Genomic DNA, 21,499 nt, shown 5'->3' with positions numbered 1-21,499 from the left:
GCAGCCTGCCAAGTCACCGTACACTTCAATTAGAGAAGATACCCACGCACATGCACACACGCACATGCACACACACACACTTGCACACACACATGCACAGAGACAAAATATATGCACACACATGACGTCGGCCGCCTGTCTTTCATCTGGATGCTTTGTATGCTAACCAACAGGCTGCAGAAACACAGGGAGTGTGTGTGTGTGTGTGTGTGTGTGTGTGTGTGTGTGTGTGTGTGTGTGTGTGTGTGTGTGTGTGTGTCTGTGTGTGTGTGAGAGAGAGTTCGCAGGGCTAGCACTTGGAGCGTATCCTAGAGTGTGACTTTGATATCAGTCTTAGTAATCTAAGTCATTCTCTCCGGTGTCTCCGGATACAATGGAACAGGTGCACACACACACACAGCAGATGGTTGAACACCAGCACTGGTTGGGTTTCTGTCGTCCCTCCATTCTCTCAATGTCAACCTGTATAAGTACTTTTCTCTCTAGTTCCACTGTTTGCTCATCTGTTGGTATATCTGTTTTTGCAGTTTGTCTTCATGAAACAAACTCAAATTTTTTAAATGAACATTTTCTAATCTCAGCCCAACAGGCACCCAGACAATCAATTCATTGATTTTGTACCAGACGAGTTATGTCAAAGGAAGGCCGAGCATGAATCAGTAAACGAATGGTAAAAAAGTGTGGGTTGAAACCGACTGTGTGGATGGACCATGAAGGGTCAATGGGCACAATACGGCCATGGTTGAAAATTGATGTGGAACCGCAATTCGGCAGTTAACATATTCATGACGTCATTGTGACGTATATATATTCTGCCTGGTGTCAGCATGTTTCAGAACCGTCCATTAGGTTTTCACCTAAGATTCCATTTGGTTTGGGAGGGGGGGGGGGGGTGGCAGGAGAAATTATAGAAACGTCATCAACTCGCCCACTCACTGTGAATTCTTCAGACAATGAGTGGCTCTATTCACCCATCGGCTCAAATGGACATTACGTGGACTTTGTACTGGGGAGCTATGGGAGTAAAGTCTGATTAATGTCTGCTTCAACATTTGATTCGCACATGCAGATCTTCTGGTTGATGTAAAACATTTCGGGTTTCAGCATGTGTGTGTGTGAGAGCAGCTTCTGTCTGTCACACAGTTCACAGCCTCGCTGACACGAAGAGAGAGGTGCTCCTCTCGCAGAGAAAGACTCGCGACAGTGTTCTATTAAAAGTAGCTGTGGTTTGTCCCAAAGCAAGGTTCACTATGTCGATAACTGCTTGTTCGAAAAAGTTAACAAAGAGGAGAGAAGCATTGGCAGTCAGGAAATTACAAAAGCGCCCAAATATCACCGATGTTTAATAGTGCTGATTTGTGTATTTAGCCCAACAGCATCACATACTCTCACTCAAAAATCAACACTGGGTCACATCGATGTCGGGGATTGATAGAATAATTTAAGTAGAAAGATTTGAGAGAAAAACAAGAAATCCATGGTTCCGTTCCCTGTATCCACTGAATCAACTGAGACAACTAATCTTTTAGAGCAGAAATTCAGCCAAAACGCAGGGAAACAAAAAACTGCTGTTGCTTGTTAAACATTATGTAAGTAAGCATATCTGAGTGTTTGTGTGAGAGTTTGTGTGAGAGAGTACATGGAGTGAAGGGTCATTGTCCCTGATTGCAGAGGCCACTTGAGACATTAGATGTCCTCGCTGCAATCACTATGTCCAAAGTGTCCAAATCAGAAATCAGGACGCTTCTGGAGAGAGGGCCAATCAAAGTCATATACATCATCAAGGACAACGCTCTCACTCTCTCACTCTTCTTATTTTTTCCATCTCATTGACTCACAGTGTCTCTCTCTCTCTCATAAACATACGGGTGTTGAGCCAGGACTTCATTGTGTCTAAGAGTCAAGCAGCCTTTCACTAAAACATACACTGGAAAACCAAGGTCAGCCTCACAGCATTACAGGTTTAGTAACATGACGGTAAAAATCAACTCACACACACACACACACACACACACACACACACACACACACACACACACACATGCAGGGACAAAGAGGAGTGCCTACAATTGATAAAGACATTACATTCAGGTCATGTAGACGACGTGCATAGGTCAGGTGCACCAGTCTGCAACAGACACATAACATGTAATTATGTTTGAAGGTTTCTCTCTGTCTGATGATGGATGGACATGTGTTGTTTGTACTTCCCCTGTAATATACTTCTTTATCTTGACATTGTCAGATTTGCAATATTATGACGAGTGGTTCTTTAATGAAAATGTTGTTATTAGTATGTGATAATAGAGGCTTTGCCACAACCTTCTATTGATAAGACAATAATATTAATATTCATGCGCAATTGTAGCTCAACCCAAGAGGCTGGTGTGGAGCAGCAGACCATGGTGACTAGTGGAATACACAGCTCTGACTGCTTTGCTGCAGTATTTGGTGAAATCAGTAACTTATTTCATGTGTTTCCGTATTTCAAACTGTTGGCTAATGGCAGCACAAGAACACATCCACTTTAGTGGTGAAGATCTGGGCTGGGACAGACATAATGCTCAGGTTGGAGCTCACTGTATATGAGCCTGCATGCGCGTCTTCTTTTGTACATTAAGGTGACAAACTAAGGGGAAACATTCATGAAAGAAGATTGATTCCAAACAAGGCACAAGAACTTTCTGAATGGTTTGACGTGTACAAATATGGTATGAGTCACATCCTGTGGCTATCACAGTCTGCCTCTACTCGATCTATTTGGAAAGCTGGCGCTCTCTTTCACCGTCTTTGAAACAGAAAATAAGCTAAAATCTTTCGAATTTTTCTATGTTTATCCCTCGAGTAAAGCTCCAGGGACAATTCATTTCATGTCAACTTTACAACACAATTCCTCCTAGTTGCTATAATGTATCATTTCATCTGAAATATTTTGCCACCATTGGCGTTACATGGTGTCAGACACACACTCACTTAAGACCTCAGAGGATACACATCATTGTCCTGACAGAACCCGGTGTGAAGTGTGAAGCACGCCATGTGTGTCTGCTCAGACAACAGAAGGACCATGTGCATGCATTAGTGTATGGGTGTGAGTGTATTAATGGACAGACAGATGGGGCAGTCTAGAGAAGCAGTTGATGAAGGCTTTACACTGCAGCTGCCCCCTTTCTCTTCCCTGCTGCAGCAAACACACACAAAGAATCTCTACTGGCACCAGTGGCACCAGTGTGTGTGTGTGTGTGTGTGTGTTGGTGTGGGTGTAGTGGCAGCTCCCATTCTACATGAAGAAAGCACAGCTGCTGTAATGTGTAAACACACACTTCCTCCTACACTAAACAGTGCACACACTGATGAAGATTGCCTCGCTCATACACACACACTCACACTGTCAGATTACCTATAATCTAAGGCTCAGTGTGTCTCAGAGATCCATAGACACACTTTGCACACAAACAAATGGAAAATATACCCTGTGCCGTCCTTTTAAACACACACACACACAAAGTCTGTATCCCTTCCTGCATGTGTCCTCTAATCAAAGGTGCACACACACATGCACGCACACGCATTTCCCAAGATGTGAAAGAGACGTAACAGACACATGCACAATCACACTGAAATGACTCTTCAATCAGACAGAAACCCACACTGAGGCAGAATCTTTCCCGTGAGGTTAATTCTGAAGATTGTACACACACACACACACACACACACACACAGTAAGCTACATCTCTACCTAGAACCTACATCGTAGTACAATTTACAAACAGACCTGCATACACACAAACAGATGCACACACGCCAACATTGCCAGACACACAGCGACCCCCCACACGCCAGTTGTTCTCCAGATGCACGCCAGACTCGGAGACACATGTCCGCCCATCACCTCCTGTATCTGTGCAGACACATGTTGTGATGTGGGGAGGTTAGCCAGCTCGAATCAGGCCGCTGGCACCTGACACCGGTCATCAGCACAACAGCTGTCTGACTGCATCGCTGGCTGTCGCTGAGCGTCTGCATATGTGTGCGTGTCTGTTGCTTGTCTGCACTCGTGGAAGTGCACATCCTAACAGTGGGATGCTCAGACTCAGTGTTTGGGCTGGTGACGTCCACGTGGGTTAGCTTGACTGACTGCACATTTTCATTTTGTAGTCAAAAGATGCTCAATATTCCTATTGTGGCAGATGTGGATTACATCATAGAAGGGGAAGCCCTTCCTGGTGCATGGTGGAGACAGTGGATCATGGAGAGTCTGAAATATACTATACAATAATATTTACTACTAATTAATGCAATAGAGGCCTTTTTAATAACCGTCAGCGTATATGTCATTTATCATCTGTGCTGTATCTATGGATGAAGGATGAGGTAAAGGTGTTGCTAGACATGCAGGTCTTCATTAAAAAGATGTCTTATGGTCTCAATATTAAGAGTCTGAACTGTGTATCCTCCCTCTTTATCTATCATATCAACAGAAAGGCCAAGCTGGTAAAAAGCTGGTAAATATTGTATCGATTTGCCTTAGAATTTGGTGGAGACCAAAACAGAGCTAAAAGCTGAGTGAATGTCAAACCTAGGTTGATTGGATGGTTGGAAACATGTCGACAAATGAATGCAAATGTTGCTCATGTATTGGCTACATAGTTGATTATCAGTTAATTCAACTTTGATAACTGTCAGTGAATAAAACTAAAAGGCAAACCTCCCAGCTTTACATCTAAAGATCTGGGTGTTTAATCAACCTGTGAAAACTACTATCAATAGCTCACTGTGTGTGTGTGTGATAATACTGTTATGTTAATTTGGTGAATTCAAATTGCTCCTAAAACAAACAGCAGCTCTGAGTTATTAAACATGACAAGAACATGGATATAAGCAATGCTATGTCAACATAAAATGGCATAAACAGTGACACAAACTTCCACAGGATCAATATGTTACCAGGTAGCTGCAAATATTTTAATTCCCAATCCAACTTGGTTTTATTTATCTAAACGTTGTAGGATTATGAGCAGTATATTTAATATGAAGCTGCATTAAGTCTACTCTTCATGACAACAAAGTCATTTAATTATTACATTTTAACATTTTAAAAATGGCCTTGGTTTTCGATAGGATTTGCTACAGTGCTTTAAGAGTACATTCCAGTACATATTTGACAGCGTCACCAATGTCAGAGACTTTTTTATGAGAACCAAAGTCCTGTCCCAGTCGACCGGTTTAGCCGTGATCTTCATTTTGTCTCTCGACACACACAAAGCCTTCCCACTTATCAAAGATTCATTAGCTCACTAATATATCCATCTAGCTCCCCGTGCACGTCATCCATCCATTAACACCAAGCCATATTCCTCCGGAGGGACCGCTGAGATAATGCCCTGCTCAAGGACACAGGGGGTAGTGTATGAAGTTATAGCCCACCTGGGAATTGAACCCACAACCACAAAGGCACATTAGCAGCAGTGAAAAAGTGATGCGGCACAGTATCATGTCAGCCTCTGTCCCGGAGGTGGCATGAGCCCGCTGCTGTACATTCACAGGCACTAAAGGAGGACTATTTCTGCATCGGTCCATCCTCACCTGACACTGTGCTGACTTTGAAAAGAAGGCTTCAAGGCTTTTTCAAGTCCTACTGTCCGTTTGTCTCATTCTTTAATACGCAGCAGATGGGGACTTCAAATGCAAATGAGCACAGAGGAGACATTTTAACGTGTGGAAGTGAGTCTGACGTACAGCCTCACTGAATCATGTTCACTCTAATGCATTCATTTTCTGCATGGTATAACTCTGACAGTAACAAAGAAAGGAAGAAGTGCTGCTTCAGATGAAGATGTGGGGAAGATTATGATTTTATAAATAATATGTATAACATCATGCTTACATGATATAGACCACATATTCTGGATCTATGTTGGTCCCTTAAAAACCTACCTTCTGAATGAGTGATGGGGAGCATTTAAGCATTTTTAATGGACCATATACCAGGTACCATATAAAGTCCTGTCCATAATCTGTCCTTTTTTTTTCAATAGGTGGGAAAGCTGTCAAAAACATCCGAGCTTCATAAAAACTCTCATCCGATGTACAGTGTTGTGAAAGCTCCCAGCAGCCAGCGATGGTTTATCGTTCTGTGGCAGTGGGCGATGAAGAGGAGCTGAAAAGATTACAGTAACTTTTCAAGTGCAGCAGTTGATTAAAATTAAAAAAAAATAAAACTTGAAAATGTGTCTTTAATGCTGAAGACAAACAAACGGTATAAGACTAATGGTTGCATTCATAATGTGCCTTTAAACTTTAAGTGATTTACAATTAGCCTCTCATTCCCTCAGTGACACAGGGATGACAGTGAGCTACAGCTGTGGTTCAGTGTCTTCCTCAAGGACACGGTGATTGGTATATGACTCACTCTCTGAGCATCAACCACCGTGTTAAGTGCAGTAGTGTTGTGTAAAATGAGTTTTTAAACATCAGGACTAGAACCCAAGTTATGAGAATTATTTATTTATTTATTTTATTTTCTATTTTTTAAGCCAATACATAATAATGTCTTGAGAGACATGTATAATAATACATTACTCTGGAGGCTTAAATCTGCATGAATATTAAACATGACGGTCTATGTATTAGCTTGATCTCTTCTTAAACAACCTTCCAGACAAACACATCTATAAAACCTGTATTTAAAACTTGTTTTCACCAACACTGAAGTATTGTGATCTGATTTTTATGAATGCACCAGTGAGAATGGTATTGTATTACTGGTTGTGGAAATCGTGTCCATCACAGTGCACTGTATGATGCTGCTTGTTGATGATGAGTTGATGATGTTTGCAGACTTTTACATTGGCTGGCTTCAATATATAAAACTCTCCTTGGGTTGGTTCCTTATTTAAAGAATATAAATAAGCTGCCCCCTCTTCCTGAAGTAATCTACAGAAGGACATGACATTGTCAGTGGTGGTAAATATTGAGGAATTGTAATGTGATGTATAACAGCTCTATTTGTTTGTATTGTTTTTATTGTAGCAGTGTTTGGCTGCTTACTCAGTCATTTTTCTCTTCTAAAAAATATTTTAATGTAAATGAGAGTTTCCTCTGGTTGAATAAAAAAAAAACAATACATACATCTTAAGTTGTTGTAAATGTTGATATACAACACCTTAAGTCTTACTTTATATATGTCCATCAGTCTCTCTCTCTCTTTGTTTGCCCCCCTCTCTCTCTCTCTTTCTCTCTCTCTCTCTCTCTCTCTCTCTCTCTCTCTCTCTCAAAGGGTTTGACAGCGACAGCACTTTTTTAGCTGGCCGGCGTACACTAATGTACTAATGGAGAGAGAGAGAGGGGATATGGAGAATTAGGGAGAGGGGAGAAGGACAGTTCAACACACACACACACACACACACACACACAAGCACGCACACACACAGGGCGGGAGGTTCTCGGGGGAGCCAGATTTGCAGCTCCTCAGCTGGTGGAGAGAGAGAGAGCTGAAGGTGACATATAAGTGAGTGTGAGAGAGTGTTGGGATACACACAAGAACTATAAGACCAGGGAAGAGCGAGTGCAGAGAGGCACTAGTAGAGAGAACAGGAGGATAATTCAGTCAAACACTAGCAACGCTCACAGCAGAAATATTATCTCTGCATGATTTACACAGTAGACTTCCCTCAACAGCCTCTCACTACAGCTTCTCTCACACATTCATATATTTAGGCTCACACACACCTGCAAAAAACACTGCTCCACAGACATATGGATTTCTATTATTACGCTGTATAGCATAGTGGCAAATCCGCACACATGTACACGGTGTAAACTTTCAGATCACACATTTGAGCATGTGCAATGCATATGTGCATAGTGTGTGTGTGTGTGTGTGTGTGTGTGTGTGTGTGTGTGTGTGTGTGTGTGTGTGTGTGCTCAGAGCCTGCGGGAGTCACTCTGGTAGGAAGCTCCATGCAGGTATAAATGACACCACTTTCGCACAAGGCCTCAGAAAGGCCTGTTGTGTATTCTGAGGAAACCGATAAGACATTATTCCACTAACTTCTAGTTAATGAGATAAAGATGGAATTAGTGTGTGCAGGTGTTGTGCTCATCTGCTCATTATGAGTTTGTATCGGAGAGCGGAGACACTTCAGTCGCTCACACACAAAACAGACAGCGGCCCGACCCAACATTATCAATCATCTCCAGCTTGGTGTTTTTGCCATTTAACCAGGCTGAGCAGCCGATGCGCTGCTTCAATCATCATCTGCCAGTCTAAATGCTACTGCTAATTAGCATTCACATGCTAAATTACCTCCCATCCCATGTTTCCTGATTAGTCTTAATCATTCTGACAGCAAGTAATACTGCTTAGCTTGCAGAGCCACCATCTGAAACTCCAGGAGGAGATCTGAGGTGCTCTCATTGGCCGGATCCTGGGAATTGAGGAGATTGATGCACTGCTTCGACAAGTGGTTCCCGACCCGAGGGCAAAACCCCTCCAATGGATCCTAAGCTTCATATGAGGAGTCTCAAATTGATTCACAGGCATTAAAGAAATCTTGTCAGTCTTACTGACTTTTCTCTCTTTATTGCTTTCTGTGTCAAATACTGGATGGTTCTGTCTCTCCAAGCTTCTATCAGTTATTCTGTTAAAATAGTGAAGACAGATATAGAAAGGAAAAAAAGAATCACTAAATGATGGAAGAACAACTAAAGTAATAGTTTAAATAAACAATGTAAACTATTCTTTATAACTTTATTAATAGACTAAAACTAACATCATTTTATATAGGTCTACTACCACTGAAATTATATACTATATCTATAGACTAACAGTGAAACTATGCAGGGGTTTGCACTACGAGTGACCTAACGTACTATATAACATACAATACAACTGGAATTATGTAACTACTATATTTTGAACAATACCACTGCCATTATATACCATTTGATGAACTACCACTGACGTTATGTATATACAGCATCACTGACATTGTAAACCATTGAAGACACTACCACTGACATTATGTACTATAGTTTAAACTACCACTTACATGACATACTATATAATCAGCACTACCACTGACATTGTGTACTATATTATATACACTTCAACTGACATCATATATTATGTTAAATGCTACCACTGACAATAGTTATGTATTATGCACTATGTAATATTTTACTGCTTGACTAGTTGAAATAGAGCAAGTTCATCTACTTTACGTACAGTTAGCCAGACCAATTAATTTTTGGACTTTCAAGCATTGATTGTGAGTAACTGGATAATTTGACCTCTCTGGGCTTCCACCAGATATTCAAAGGAAATGTAGATGGTGGCGCTCCTTTAAATTAAATGTAGTGAAGTACAATTACTAAAGGGCAATATTTGCAATGCTGCACGCTATATACTGTCTGTTAGACAGGCAGTGAGGTTTCCTTTATATAGTGTTAGAATATGGTGGGAGATTATCATACAATACACACAGCAGTAAAGGTTAGGGGTAGGGTAGGTGGATGAGGAAATATACCGAGTGTCATGTCTGTGACAAACTCTGAGTGAAACAAGTTGAACATCTTGCGTTGGATAATCTGAGCAGGAGTGGGAGGGGCGAATGAGATGGCAGGAGCAGGTGAACTCCTGTTTCACCTCCGCAGCTCTGAGAAGCCCCGAGTGTCCCCAGTCTCACTCGTCTCCTCGTCTCGAGGCAGTGAAGTGCCAGCGTCGTGTCAATCAACCTGTTGGCACGCTTAGCTCGGTAGTGCTGTACTCCAATCCTGTCACTCAGGCTATCTTCCAAGATTGAAACGATGGGTAAAGTAATTGGATTTGCTGCTAGCAGGGAAATGATGAAATGACATGAAACCACCCCCCCTTTCCCAGCCACACACACACACACACCTTCTTACCGCTCTGAGTAAATCTCTCTTTCCCTCTCTCTCTTTCTCTCTCCGTCTGTCTTTGTTTCTGAAACCTGGAAATACCACAGGCTGTCGAGGAGTTGCTTTTCTTCTCCCCTGATGTGGCAGGAGCGCCTTGTTCTCCCAGGTAGACAAAGGAGGCGACGACATGACGGGAATTAAAGGATTTCAAGGTTTTCACCGAGATCTGAGGAGTTTTTTTTTTTTTTTTAGGAATGTGTCTGGTAAACGGAGCACAGTACTAATAGTACCCCAACCACTCCTTGTCTGCACCTTAAGCACTGTCAACAACATTTTAACTTTTAACTTCTACTCTCGCCAAACCGTCTCAATTGCTGCAGTATTGTTCATGTCATATTAATCAATAGTTTAAATATACCTCCTCCTCCATATTAGTAGAGAAGTCAAAGTACAGGTCAAACAAATAATTATCATCAATAGCTTCTGTTCTTATCACAATGATATATGCAAGTGTTTTGTTATGCAGTTTTCGTTGGTTTATGCTAGTTATTTGTAAAAATAAGCTAAAATGTCATGATTGGTCGAGTGTATCAGCAGAACATTGCTGCTTGGGCAATGTTTCCCACTGCACCTCTTAGGTCCAAGATAAATTCTTCTTTTTTATCAACCATTCCACATATCATATTGCCGATCCATTCTAAGACATTCACTGTGCCAAAGGTTTCATTTGCAATTAACTATTATTTTCATAATCTACTAATCTGCTGAATAATTTCCTAATTTATCAAGGCGGCACATTGCTATTGCAGTACTAACTGAAATGATAAATCTATTTAATCAGTATCATTAATACTAAATAGTTCATTATAAAATTAGACTCATCAATTCAGCGATTAATTGTTGTGTCTGATACAGAGATCGCCGCGAATGCAGTGCCAGTATTTTGTTATTGTCTTCTCTCTGATAACAACTGTATATTAACATAGGCCAAAATGAGCCATTATTTTGACTCAGGGTTGTTAATCAGATGTCGTCCACTGCGCCACGTAAAAAGACGTGAAAAGACTTTACACACAGAATGATAAGTTGAACAGTTTTAATTCGAGAGCTGCAGCAGCCTACAAGGAGAGCTAATAAAACATGCAACTCAGAAACTCAACAAACTCAACAGGGATGGAAATGTTGGAAGGATTTCGGACATCCATTCTGTGTGCATTGTGATTATGTTGACGTCAAGCAGCATGGATTAACGCTGGTGCACGTCACAGCTCCCTCTCTCTCACAAAGCATATGGACGCCAACACTTGCTCAATGGACTGCCGATGGGTTTAAGATTTACACTAGTGATTATATATTCATAGATCAATCGATACAGGGAGTCTAGCAGCCGAGACATGTCCGCGCAGGCGAACACGCATTTAGCAACGTTCACATTGTATGAATTCTAATGAGTGTGAGCGCGCGCCTGTGTAGACGTCAATACACTGCAGCTTTACATTTCATTAGGCCAAGGAGCACGGTTTAACTCCCAATGAAAAGCAATAAAACCACACAGCCCGGAACCATCTCGGTCCGTCTGCCTCCGCATCTTTCTCTCTTTTTCCTCGTCCTAACTCTACCCCCCTTGTCCTCCTCCGTCCTGAGTTCTACTCTGTACTAATCTAGTTCAGCCGTTTAACACTTGTTCTCTAATTCAGTTGGAGAGAAAAAATTTAATTTACAACCAAACTAATCTACTCTCGGTTTAGGGGAAAGAGTAACCAGGCACAGACAAATGAAAAAAGCCTCATAAAGTAACTACAGTGTGAGTCACTGCTGATTTATAGTAATTGTCGCCCTGTGTCGCCATTTCCCTGCTCACGCACAGACGTCTGCATGTTGCTGCAGCATCTGCATTGATCTGTGTGAGGACACCGGCAGCCTCCACCTCTGTGCTCACCTTCCTTCACCCCCGAGCACAGGAAGACTCGCCGGCTGAGGGGAAATGGGATTCCGATGAGCGGGATATCATCCGGGATCTGCTGACCCCACACGCTCAACACACCCACAAATCATCCGTCTGCACAAACACACACATACAGACAGTCCAGGGGTCAGGCGCAAGGACTAGGGGACTAGGTTTCAGTCGACTTAGCAAAACGCCAGAGACAGGACGCTATAAGGAGGCGTGTGTGTCTCTGTGCGGGTGTGTGTGTGTTGAGCATATCATCATTCCTTGTAAGAAAGCACATTCCCCTGACAGCAGAGACACACAGCGCTAAATCCTGAGTGTCATATTTAAACTAAGCTGAATAATGTAGATGCTTTTTAGTTTAGTTTAATAGAGCGTGACAGAAAGTACAATGTAAACACATTGAGAGGCTTTGAAACAAAGGACACAAGCACCTACAAAAACTAGTGGACTTCAAAGAACATTCTGGAAACTTTTCAAAGTTAAATGCCAATGACATTAAAATATGCACCTAACTTTTTTATTTCATTATTTTAAATTATGTATGTATTAATTAAATTATGATTCTTATCCTCAGGTGATTGTTTATTGGAGTATCTGGAACACGGACACACTCCAACGTGTCCCTGCTGAGGAAAGAAGTGGAAAAAAATAGAAGAAGAAACACGCTCACAGCGGCTCGGTGGGAACTCAGATGAAGGAGAAGCTGATTGGCACACGCACCATGCGGTCCACTCAACAGGGGTACTCGAGGTGCACACACACACACTCCTACTGTAAACCCACCGGCACACACACAAAGGGACGCCATGCTGTGCTATGCTGAACATGAGGGGAAATTACTGCTATTACAGCTTACTGCTAGATTTTGACGCACCCTTTGCAACACTAAGCACAGGCCACACATACATACACACACACACACGCACACACACACACTCTTACACACACATACACACACACTCATGCAAATTACTAGGATTCTTATCGGCTACGGTACTCAGAGGACAAATAAGAAATCATCTTCACACCCACCTACAGGCAACTCAGAAGCCCTCCCTGGCTCTTGACAGACCCTGGGAGTGGACCACCACACAACACTCAGCAATATAAAATGCACACAGCTCCAGATTGTCAAGCAGCATGAGCTCCACTCCACACATCCCCAAAAGAATCACTCTCACACACACACACACGCATCCAATGAGGTTTAAAGCAGTATAAACACACACACGTACACGCAAAGATATCATGGCATCACACTTTTACAACTGATGCAATTATATTTTTGATGACAAAGTATTTGTCATCAACACCAAAACCAAAGACTTTTGAAAACACATCACAATATTACATAACATTTTTCCAAAGTGAAAATGATTTTCAACAATGCAAAACTAACACAAACACAAATTTTTGTACTTCTATCTTAGTGAGAACACTCATTGACATAATGTATTGGCCAGCCCCTTGCCCTAACCTTAACCACAACAACTAAAAGCCTAACCATAACCCTAACCTAAACCTAACTCCGACACTAACCCCCAAACCAAGTCTTAACCCTTAAACAAGCCTTTGAAAAAGTGAGGATTTCTCCGAAATGTCATCACTCTGCAAGGACTATGCTCAATATGGTCCTCACAATGTAGAGTACAAGAAAAAACACACACACACTTTATCTATCTGTATCACTGACTCACTGTAATTCATATCTCTCACCATTCAAAATGTATAAGCAACCTCCGGTGTCAAAATCCAGAAAAGACACAATGAAAAATAACACACTGGAGTCACCTCAGATGAAAATCCTATTAAAGTGTGTCTGCAAAACAGCATTGTCTCTCTAGCCGTGATATATTTATAAAAAAAGTAAGGTTTTGACCCAAACTTGGTTAAATGTTTTAAGAGATTTCCCAGCCACACAGCCATGAGACATCAGAAGAAGTCTTCCAAGGTTTTCACATCACAACCACCATAGCGATTTCAAACTGCGTGTAGACTTCAAACACAAACTTCAGGAGACCTACCTTCTTCATGTGTCCGCTGCGAGTGCCTGTGAAGGCCACAGTGTGTCCGCGGTAGTCATAGGCCGCCACGGAGGTCATGCCGTCGTCCTTGTCCACGTAAAGAGGGATCCCCTCGATGGCTGTGGTGCCCCCTAGAGGCTGGTTGAAGTCCTGGCCGCAGAAGTTATCGTCTATCTGCAGAGGCTGGGGTGTTCAGAGCAGGGGGAGGATAGAAGGAGAGAAAACGCCATTAACTCAAGCATTAACACCTTTTAAATCTCTTTCTTTAAAATAACACTAATTCTTAAATAAGGGGGAGGCTTTCCATCCCCTCAGCACTTAGTAGACGTTTTATGGAGCTGGAGCGAAGCCAAGCCGCTACAGAATGAGTGAGAAATGGTGTGAAATTGATGGGCGTCGTTAGGAAAATGAACTTCAGTTCCCTCAACTCCCTCCTATAGGACTTTTTTGAAAAGTGATCTAATCTCACCGGTACGCGCTGAAGTCTCCTGTGATGGGAGGTTTTCTCCTCCTTTGATTATTTCATTGGACACGATGTCAACCCGAGCAATTTAGCATCTCAGCGTGGTTCGAATGAATGAACAGCTGTTTGTTAATGTTTTAAATATCGATTTCTTTGTGTACAGCGTTGGCAGTGTAGGTTCTAATAAGAGACGAGCCAATATGGGGAGTAAATCAAAGGGAACCGGAAGAAACATGGAGGGGGGAGGGTGAACGTAGGAGCAGGGCCGTGGTGCAGATGACAGAGAAATGACAGGAAGTAAATTATAGGTCAGATTAGCATACCCTAATCAAAGTGTCTCGTACAGGCACCCAGATATGCTGATATGTCACGTCTGATTTACGAACATACCGTGTGTGTGTGTGTATGCGGGGGGGGGGGGCTGTAATAGGCATGTCATTAAAATCCTGTGATAGGTATGTACGCATCAGGAGGTTCCCCTGACTCTGACATGTGTATGGGAGATAATCGACAGCATCTGTATTACCAGTACTATGTGACACACACATGCACACAAACACACAGACACACACACACACACACACACACAAACACACAAACACAAAGACACACGCATGGACTCCTGATGAAAAGCCGACTAGAAAAAGCACAACTTCAGTTCCACCTCTGACAGGAGATTTAAGAAGAACACACATTGAGATACAAATAGCACATCCGCATTAGTCAGGTGTCAATCAAACTTTAGCCTAAATGAAAGAAATCAGTGAAATATAATCTGATTTCACACACATTCCCCACTGATATGGTTTTAGGAGGCAGGTGGTTCACTGAGATAAAGCAGCTGGTGGTCCATTGAAGGTAGAAAATATGGTGGAAAGATGGTTGTTTGTTTCATGTATTAATTTGAACGACACGGATCTGATCTATTTTAAGACTATTCATCTGAGGGAAAGCTTAACAGATGTTGAAACCACATGTTTCACATCAGGATTCCATTTTTTCCCATCGCAATGTGTTGCTCTTTGTTGTAGCAATAAAACCATCTTGTGCACACCAGCATTAACATTTTTTTTTAGCATTTCTAACATTTTATTAATGTGCAAATTGACACTGGCAGTGAAAACCATGCAAAAGAAAAGATGCTCAGGAATAATCACATAAACCTTCAGAGGGAATTCACCTATAGACCAAATTAAACACATGCGAACAGCAACATGTAAACTTGTAATTGTGCACATGCACACACACATTCACACACATGCACACACACACACACACACACACACACACACACACACACACACACACACACACACATGCAAACACACACATTCCCTTGACAGCTTTGCAGTTTTGTAGGGGTGGTGTGATTGATTAGTCTTTATGGAGATACTTTGTCTTGTAATGACCAAGAGAAAGCTGGCATGTTCATTTGTGTTATTGTGCGGGGCTTGATTGTGCGTGTGTGTGTGTGTGTGTGTGTGTGTGTATTTGTGTGTTATGCAGGCTTAAGTAAATTTTGCCAAAATGCCTGTGGCGGACATTGTCTGCCTTTCACCAGACTTTCAAAGGCAGCTAGAAAAAACTGCAAGTTAAACTTGAATGAACAAAGACACAAAGTGAGTCAAAGGGAGTGAGGGAGGCAGTGAGACACACACACACACACACACACAAACACAAACACACACACAGCTTTGGCTTTTGCATGATTTACATAAACATGTTCTAAATTTTGGAAATGGTTTGCAAGTGATTTGAGTGATGCAGAGAAGATTGAGACAGATATGAGGAAGAGGAGAGAAAGGGGGGGGGGGGTAGAAATGCAGGAATAAAGAGAGAGGGGGGAGGAAGAGGGAATAGAGTATAGAAAGAGATGGCCATGCCTCAGTGACAGTGTGAACCCTGGCCTTGTATCCCTGCCATAGTCCCCCCTTCGTTTCCTCTGATAAAGACCAGAACCAGATCTCTATCAATTTCTTTCACTCACTTCCCCCTCTTTCTTTTTCTACCACCTATCCCAACCTTGTTCTCCCTCTTTCCCCTGAATGCTCTGTATTAATACTTTTCCCTCGTCGTTTTCATTTCTGGTGGGAACTCATGTCCTTCCCAGAGGGTTAGTCTGTTTTTCCTTCTTTCACATGCCTGCAGCTGTCTGAGACCGTCTTTCTTTCCCTCTTTCGTTCCTCCCTTTATCGGGATGATGATCACAGGTCACATGATGGTTGAGATACATGACTAGGGGTCAAAGCATTGCTACCGAATATCTATAACACTATTGTTCTGCTGCATCAAAAAAACGGCTGCTGTCCAAACCAAAGGTCTGAAGAAACACAGCCCGAGTGGAAAAAATGTTTATACTAGTGACTCGCTGTACCATCGTTGGGCCTGGATTTATTTACAGCAGGCGCTTCACTCTTGTAAACTCATCTGCATTCCCAGTGTTTGTCATGCTCGCGCTGAAGTGAGATCGCCATCTTCCCACCGCCCTCGCCGGCATGCTGAGGATGCTAATGGTTTGTTATGTTTAGCCTGACTTGCATCATTACCATAGAGTCAACAGCTCAGATTGAGGCACAGTGGAGCGTTCAGGCGACGTGTTTTCACTGCAGACAAATGTGGCTTCACGCAGACTTGGCATCTGCTGGCTGTTTTGTGCCTTGTAGACATGTAATTCCTACAGTCTGCTCTGTCACTCCTCTGCAGCGACTCCATGAGGAGGCGCTGGAAAAATTATAATCGACGATACAGACATGAATGAAAAGCCTTAAAAACACACATCTGACCCCTGTGTGCTCACGTTAATGTCTATGACTAAAAACAGGTAATCATGATCATATATGACATTATATACGTATATTGATATTTCCAATGTAATAATTATTCAATCATGTTTAACGCAGGTCCACACGATGACCCCAAAGACACAACACTGTGCCTCATACACTTTTATCTGGTTGCAAGTGTAAATGCACAAAGTATTTGAGACCGAAAACCCCATGGATGTACCAAATGCACCCACATGTCAAGCAGGTGTAAAAGCCCCGTCTCTTCCTGACACATGTGTAAGCTTGTCTCCTGTCCTGAGCTGTCACTCAGTTAATCCAGGACACCGCCAGTGGATATAACCACTCGCAGGGTCGGTCCCCTGTGACAGTGGCAGCCAACGTGTCATTGGCTAGTGTTCCTGTTGCTCCTGAGAAAATGACCCCAGCGATTTTGGGACAAACAACCATGCCCTTGTTACGCTGAGCTGCTGTGGCATTTATCTGATCCCTGATCAGCCCAACCAGTGGTTGATGTGTGTGAGGCAGGGAGCAGGGACATCCTGGTGCAGTACATACATGTGTTTTTGACTTGTTAATGGATAGTTGATAACTATATGGTTTTTAACACTATTGTAGCTATACTGGTTGTTTGAGTATTTTTTAACAGTTCAACAATAACAAGTGCTGGACCACCGCTCTCTGCACTGGAGTAGTGCAAAAAATAGCAATAGAAAAACAAGACGGATCCAGATTATTTACCTGAGCTTTAGAGTGTAAGCGTAAGTTAGAGTGTGAAAACATCTCATTCAGATGCAGTTAGAATGACTTTGAAAACGCATTTCACATTGGTCCATCCAGGTGCACTGTTGGATCTCATGTCCAACAGAGGGTTTGACATTAGGATGTGCAGCCAAGGCCATTACTGACAAACTTATCTTTCTCAGATGAAGGAGAAGGAAACCCTTGTAAATTGTGTCATATGATGACTCTGATCTAAATCAAAGCAATCTAAACATTGGGTGCATTCCTACCTGAAAAACCTGATTCTATTTTTGGATTGGATGTGGATTGTATCTCATTGCATTTTTATGAATTTGGTATCTTCACCTATGATTATACAGGCTTTGCTGTAGATCTGTGTCAGAATCCTTTACTGGGCCTCTAACATAAGGTGACCCGCTGTAGTCTTTTATTAGTGCTTTTATAAGCTCCATATAGTTTGTCCCTGTTGGCCTGCTGCACCTCTGACCGTGTTATTATTATTAATGCATATCGCTCATGCCAAGTTCACTGTACATATCATCACACACACACACACACACACACACACACACACATTTGTTCTATTTCCAGGGGGTTGGACAAGGACAGAGTCCCCTGTGTTGTCCTTGCTGAGGAACTCTGCTGCACACAGACGCAGGCTGGCCCCTGGCATCACATACACACACACACACACACACACACACACACACACACACACACACACACACACACACACACACACACACACACGTAGGCCACTGCCAAACTCTGGCTGGGTGAATGATGACTGGGTGATGAGGGAAAGAGTGGGGCAAGTGAGATCAAGGGAAAGGAGAGGAGACGGGGGAGAGAAAGCCATGGAAGAAAGAGGGAGATAGAGGGGAGGGACATGGGGGAAGGCTAAGGGTCAACAGTGCTCTTGTCGCCACTAATGAGCCTCAACCCAGGAAGAGAGAGGGAGAGAGATAGAGAGAAGGAGAGAGAGTGAGTTTGGATTCATGAATTCTCCATTAAGCGTGTGCCCATAAGAGCTGCACTGAGCAGAATGTGGTTTCAAAAGATGTGGCAATGGAGAAAACCTGTTACCTACATCCCTCGTTAAACTACAATCCGAAATGTCGATGAGAATGCAAATGTCCAACACCACGTATTACAAACACTTTTTAGAACTTGTGGTGCCAGCGCCCTCTTAACAACTCTAGCAACGTACACGGAAAATGTGCAAGTGAGCCCCCGAAAGAATAATTTGGATGACGTTTCTAACACGAGAGGAAAACAAAACTGGAGCAATACAAATATCTCAGAATTAAACGAGGTGCCAAGCACGTAGAAGACAAATTTTAAAGACTACATTCGAGTGTCGATGTGCTGTTGTAAACAAGAAACGCAAAGGAACATATTCATCATGTCCTGCCTCCTTCATGCTCTACTCAGGCGCCACTTCTCCCCTGGATGCTCTTGACAATTTACTGCCGTTGTGAACGCGTCTGACCCAAACAATCTCCTGCTTCGCTCTTCATATGTGAGAGACAATATCCAGAAAATGTCCAGACCCAGTTTATATCTGATAACAGCTTCAGTCTGCACTAATTACTACTTTCAGACTGTTTCAGTATGAAAATTCAATATTTGTTTAAGCTGAAGCCATTCAAATGAAACTTGACATAAACAGCTTTGTGCAACAGCCTGAGAACACCTTCCCTTTTTTGGATTCAAAAACTTGGGATCCCACTGTATATGTATTTCATCTATTGTACTTGAGATCATTTTACCACAATCAAAACACTTGTGCATATGTAGACTCAAAAACGTACTTAACAATGCATAGAAAATTGGACCTGTACAATGTGTGTATGTGTGCATCTCTCTTTCCATGTATGTCTCTCTCTCTCTCTCTCTCTGTTGTCACTTCACTGCAGTTTAGTTTATTGGGAATGAAAGCAGCTACATCTGTCTAATCAACTTCAATTGTCAGCACGTTGTTTTTCAAATCCTTGCTCATTTGCAGAGATGTAAGAAAACAGTGAGAGATTGCATCCCACGTGGGGAGAAAAGGAGAGAAGGGGCCAGCTAGAGAGAGTTACTGAGGTAAAGGGGAAGGGAGAGGGAGGGAAAGGGGGGGGGAGAGAGAGAGAGAAAAATGTTGTCAACATGGTCTCCAGAGAGCCAGATGTCTCAAGCATCTCATCATACAGCACTGGCATAAACACATCGCTCTAATCCCAGGGTGAATGAGTGAAGGTGTGTTTCTCTGAGTGTGTGAGTGGGCCTGCGTGTGCGCGCATGTATATGTTAAACATAGCTCATGCCTCGTTCCCATGTGAGAAAGATAATGTTGAAGTGAGAGTTGCACCCCTGAGACCTTGCCAGCTGATGCAATGAACAACAGAACTTGCAGAGTGGAAAAAATGCATTTAATTAAGAGAGGGTTAGTGTGTGTTGTTAGTGTGTTGTGTTTTTTAAAGGAGAGGAGATGGGAATGTATTGCCAAACTTCAACAGGTCAACAGCACACACACAGACACACATACACACACACACACACACACTCCCCTGGCTGATATCCAGGTTGTTGTTGTTGTGACTTGGCGTTGCAAGCGGAGAACAACACTGGTTGGCCTTTAGATTCCCCCAGCGAGCCAATATCTGCTCTCTAATTGGTCATTAATGAGTGCATGTGTGTGTGTGTGTGTGTGCATGTGGGTGTATCTGTGTTTGTTTGTCATGAAAGAGAGAGAAAGACTGTGTGTATGTGTCTGTGTGTTATAGGGACCGGGGCTGCAGTGGGGATCTCAGACATCTGTCCCATAGACTGGACCACTCAAAGCCTTGACCTGCTTAAACCCAAACACACGCGCACACATACAGACACAAACACACACACACACACACACACACTTTGTTGATCAAGGTGGAAGTGTGTGCATGTGGGTGAGAGAGAGTGTGTGTGTACTGGGAAAGAGGGAAGTGTACAGCCTCTCCAACATATCCACAGACACCCACACGCACACACTGTGGACTTGGTGCAGACATCTGGCAGAACATTCTGCTCTAATGGAGACAGAACTACAGGCATCTGCATCTCACACCCACGCACACACATGGACATGCTTTCACACACACACAAACACACATGTTCTGACTTGTATTACTTATTCATGACTATTGTAACTTTATAAGCACAAGAAAAGAAAGAGAGTTTGTCGCAAGTATCATTTGTGTTGATATTTCCCAGGAGAATTTAAGGTAGCACTGATAGTGATGCTGAATATTGAGGAATTTAACAGGAGTTAAATGACAACACCACCTGTGGTCATGACAACAGAATGACAAAGCATTGAAACAAGAATGATTTCTGTTTGTTGTCGTCACTTTCAAGTACCATGTGGAGTTTTGGACACAGCGGTGGAGCCATTTTTTGGATCCTGTGTTCAAGTAGCTTACACAAAGGTACGCAGGTTAATCGACTGTTCAATTATTGCTGAAGGTTGTAAATGCAGAGGGGAACATGACTGCTTGACCTTGTGGAGCAATATATGTAAATTGTTTCAATTTTTTTTCTTTTTTAATAACGAGCTTCATCACTAGGCGCTGTCCTGATGATGTAATACAAAAGGATCCCACTTTATTTTGAACGACAGCCGGTGAGG

General features: G+C 42.5%; 1 protein-coding gene across 1 annotated transcript in view; it reads right to left on the bottom strand.

Moving 5' to 3' along the window:
• LOC128442895 (plexin-A1) overlaps nucleotides 1–21,499 on the bottom strand; it is a 253,205-nt gene that overhangs the window by 177,233 nt on the left and 54,473 nt on the right. Inside the window, exon 3 of the mRNA XM_053425513.1 lies at nucleotides 13,861–14,043. Within this exon, the coding sequence (XP_053281488.1) occupies nucleotides 13,861–14,043 (183 nt within the window). The remainder of the gene's footprint in view (nucleotides 1–13,860; nucleotides 14,044–21,499) is intronic.

The sequence above is a fragment of the Pleuronectes platessa genome, chromosome 6 (assembly GCF_947347685.1).
Source record: "Pleuronectes platessa chromosome 6, fPlePla1.1, whole genome shotgun sequence".
Classification (NCBI taxonomy): Eukaryota; Metazoa; Chordata; class Actinopteri; order Pleuronectiformes; family Pleuronectidae; genus Pleuronectes; species Pleuronectes platessa.
The sequence above is the reverse complement of the archived record's forward strand: the minus strand, read 5'-3'. Positions and strand labels throughout refer to the sequence as shown.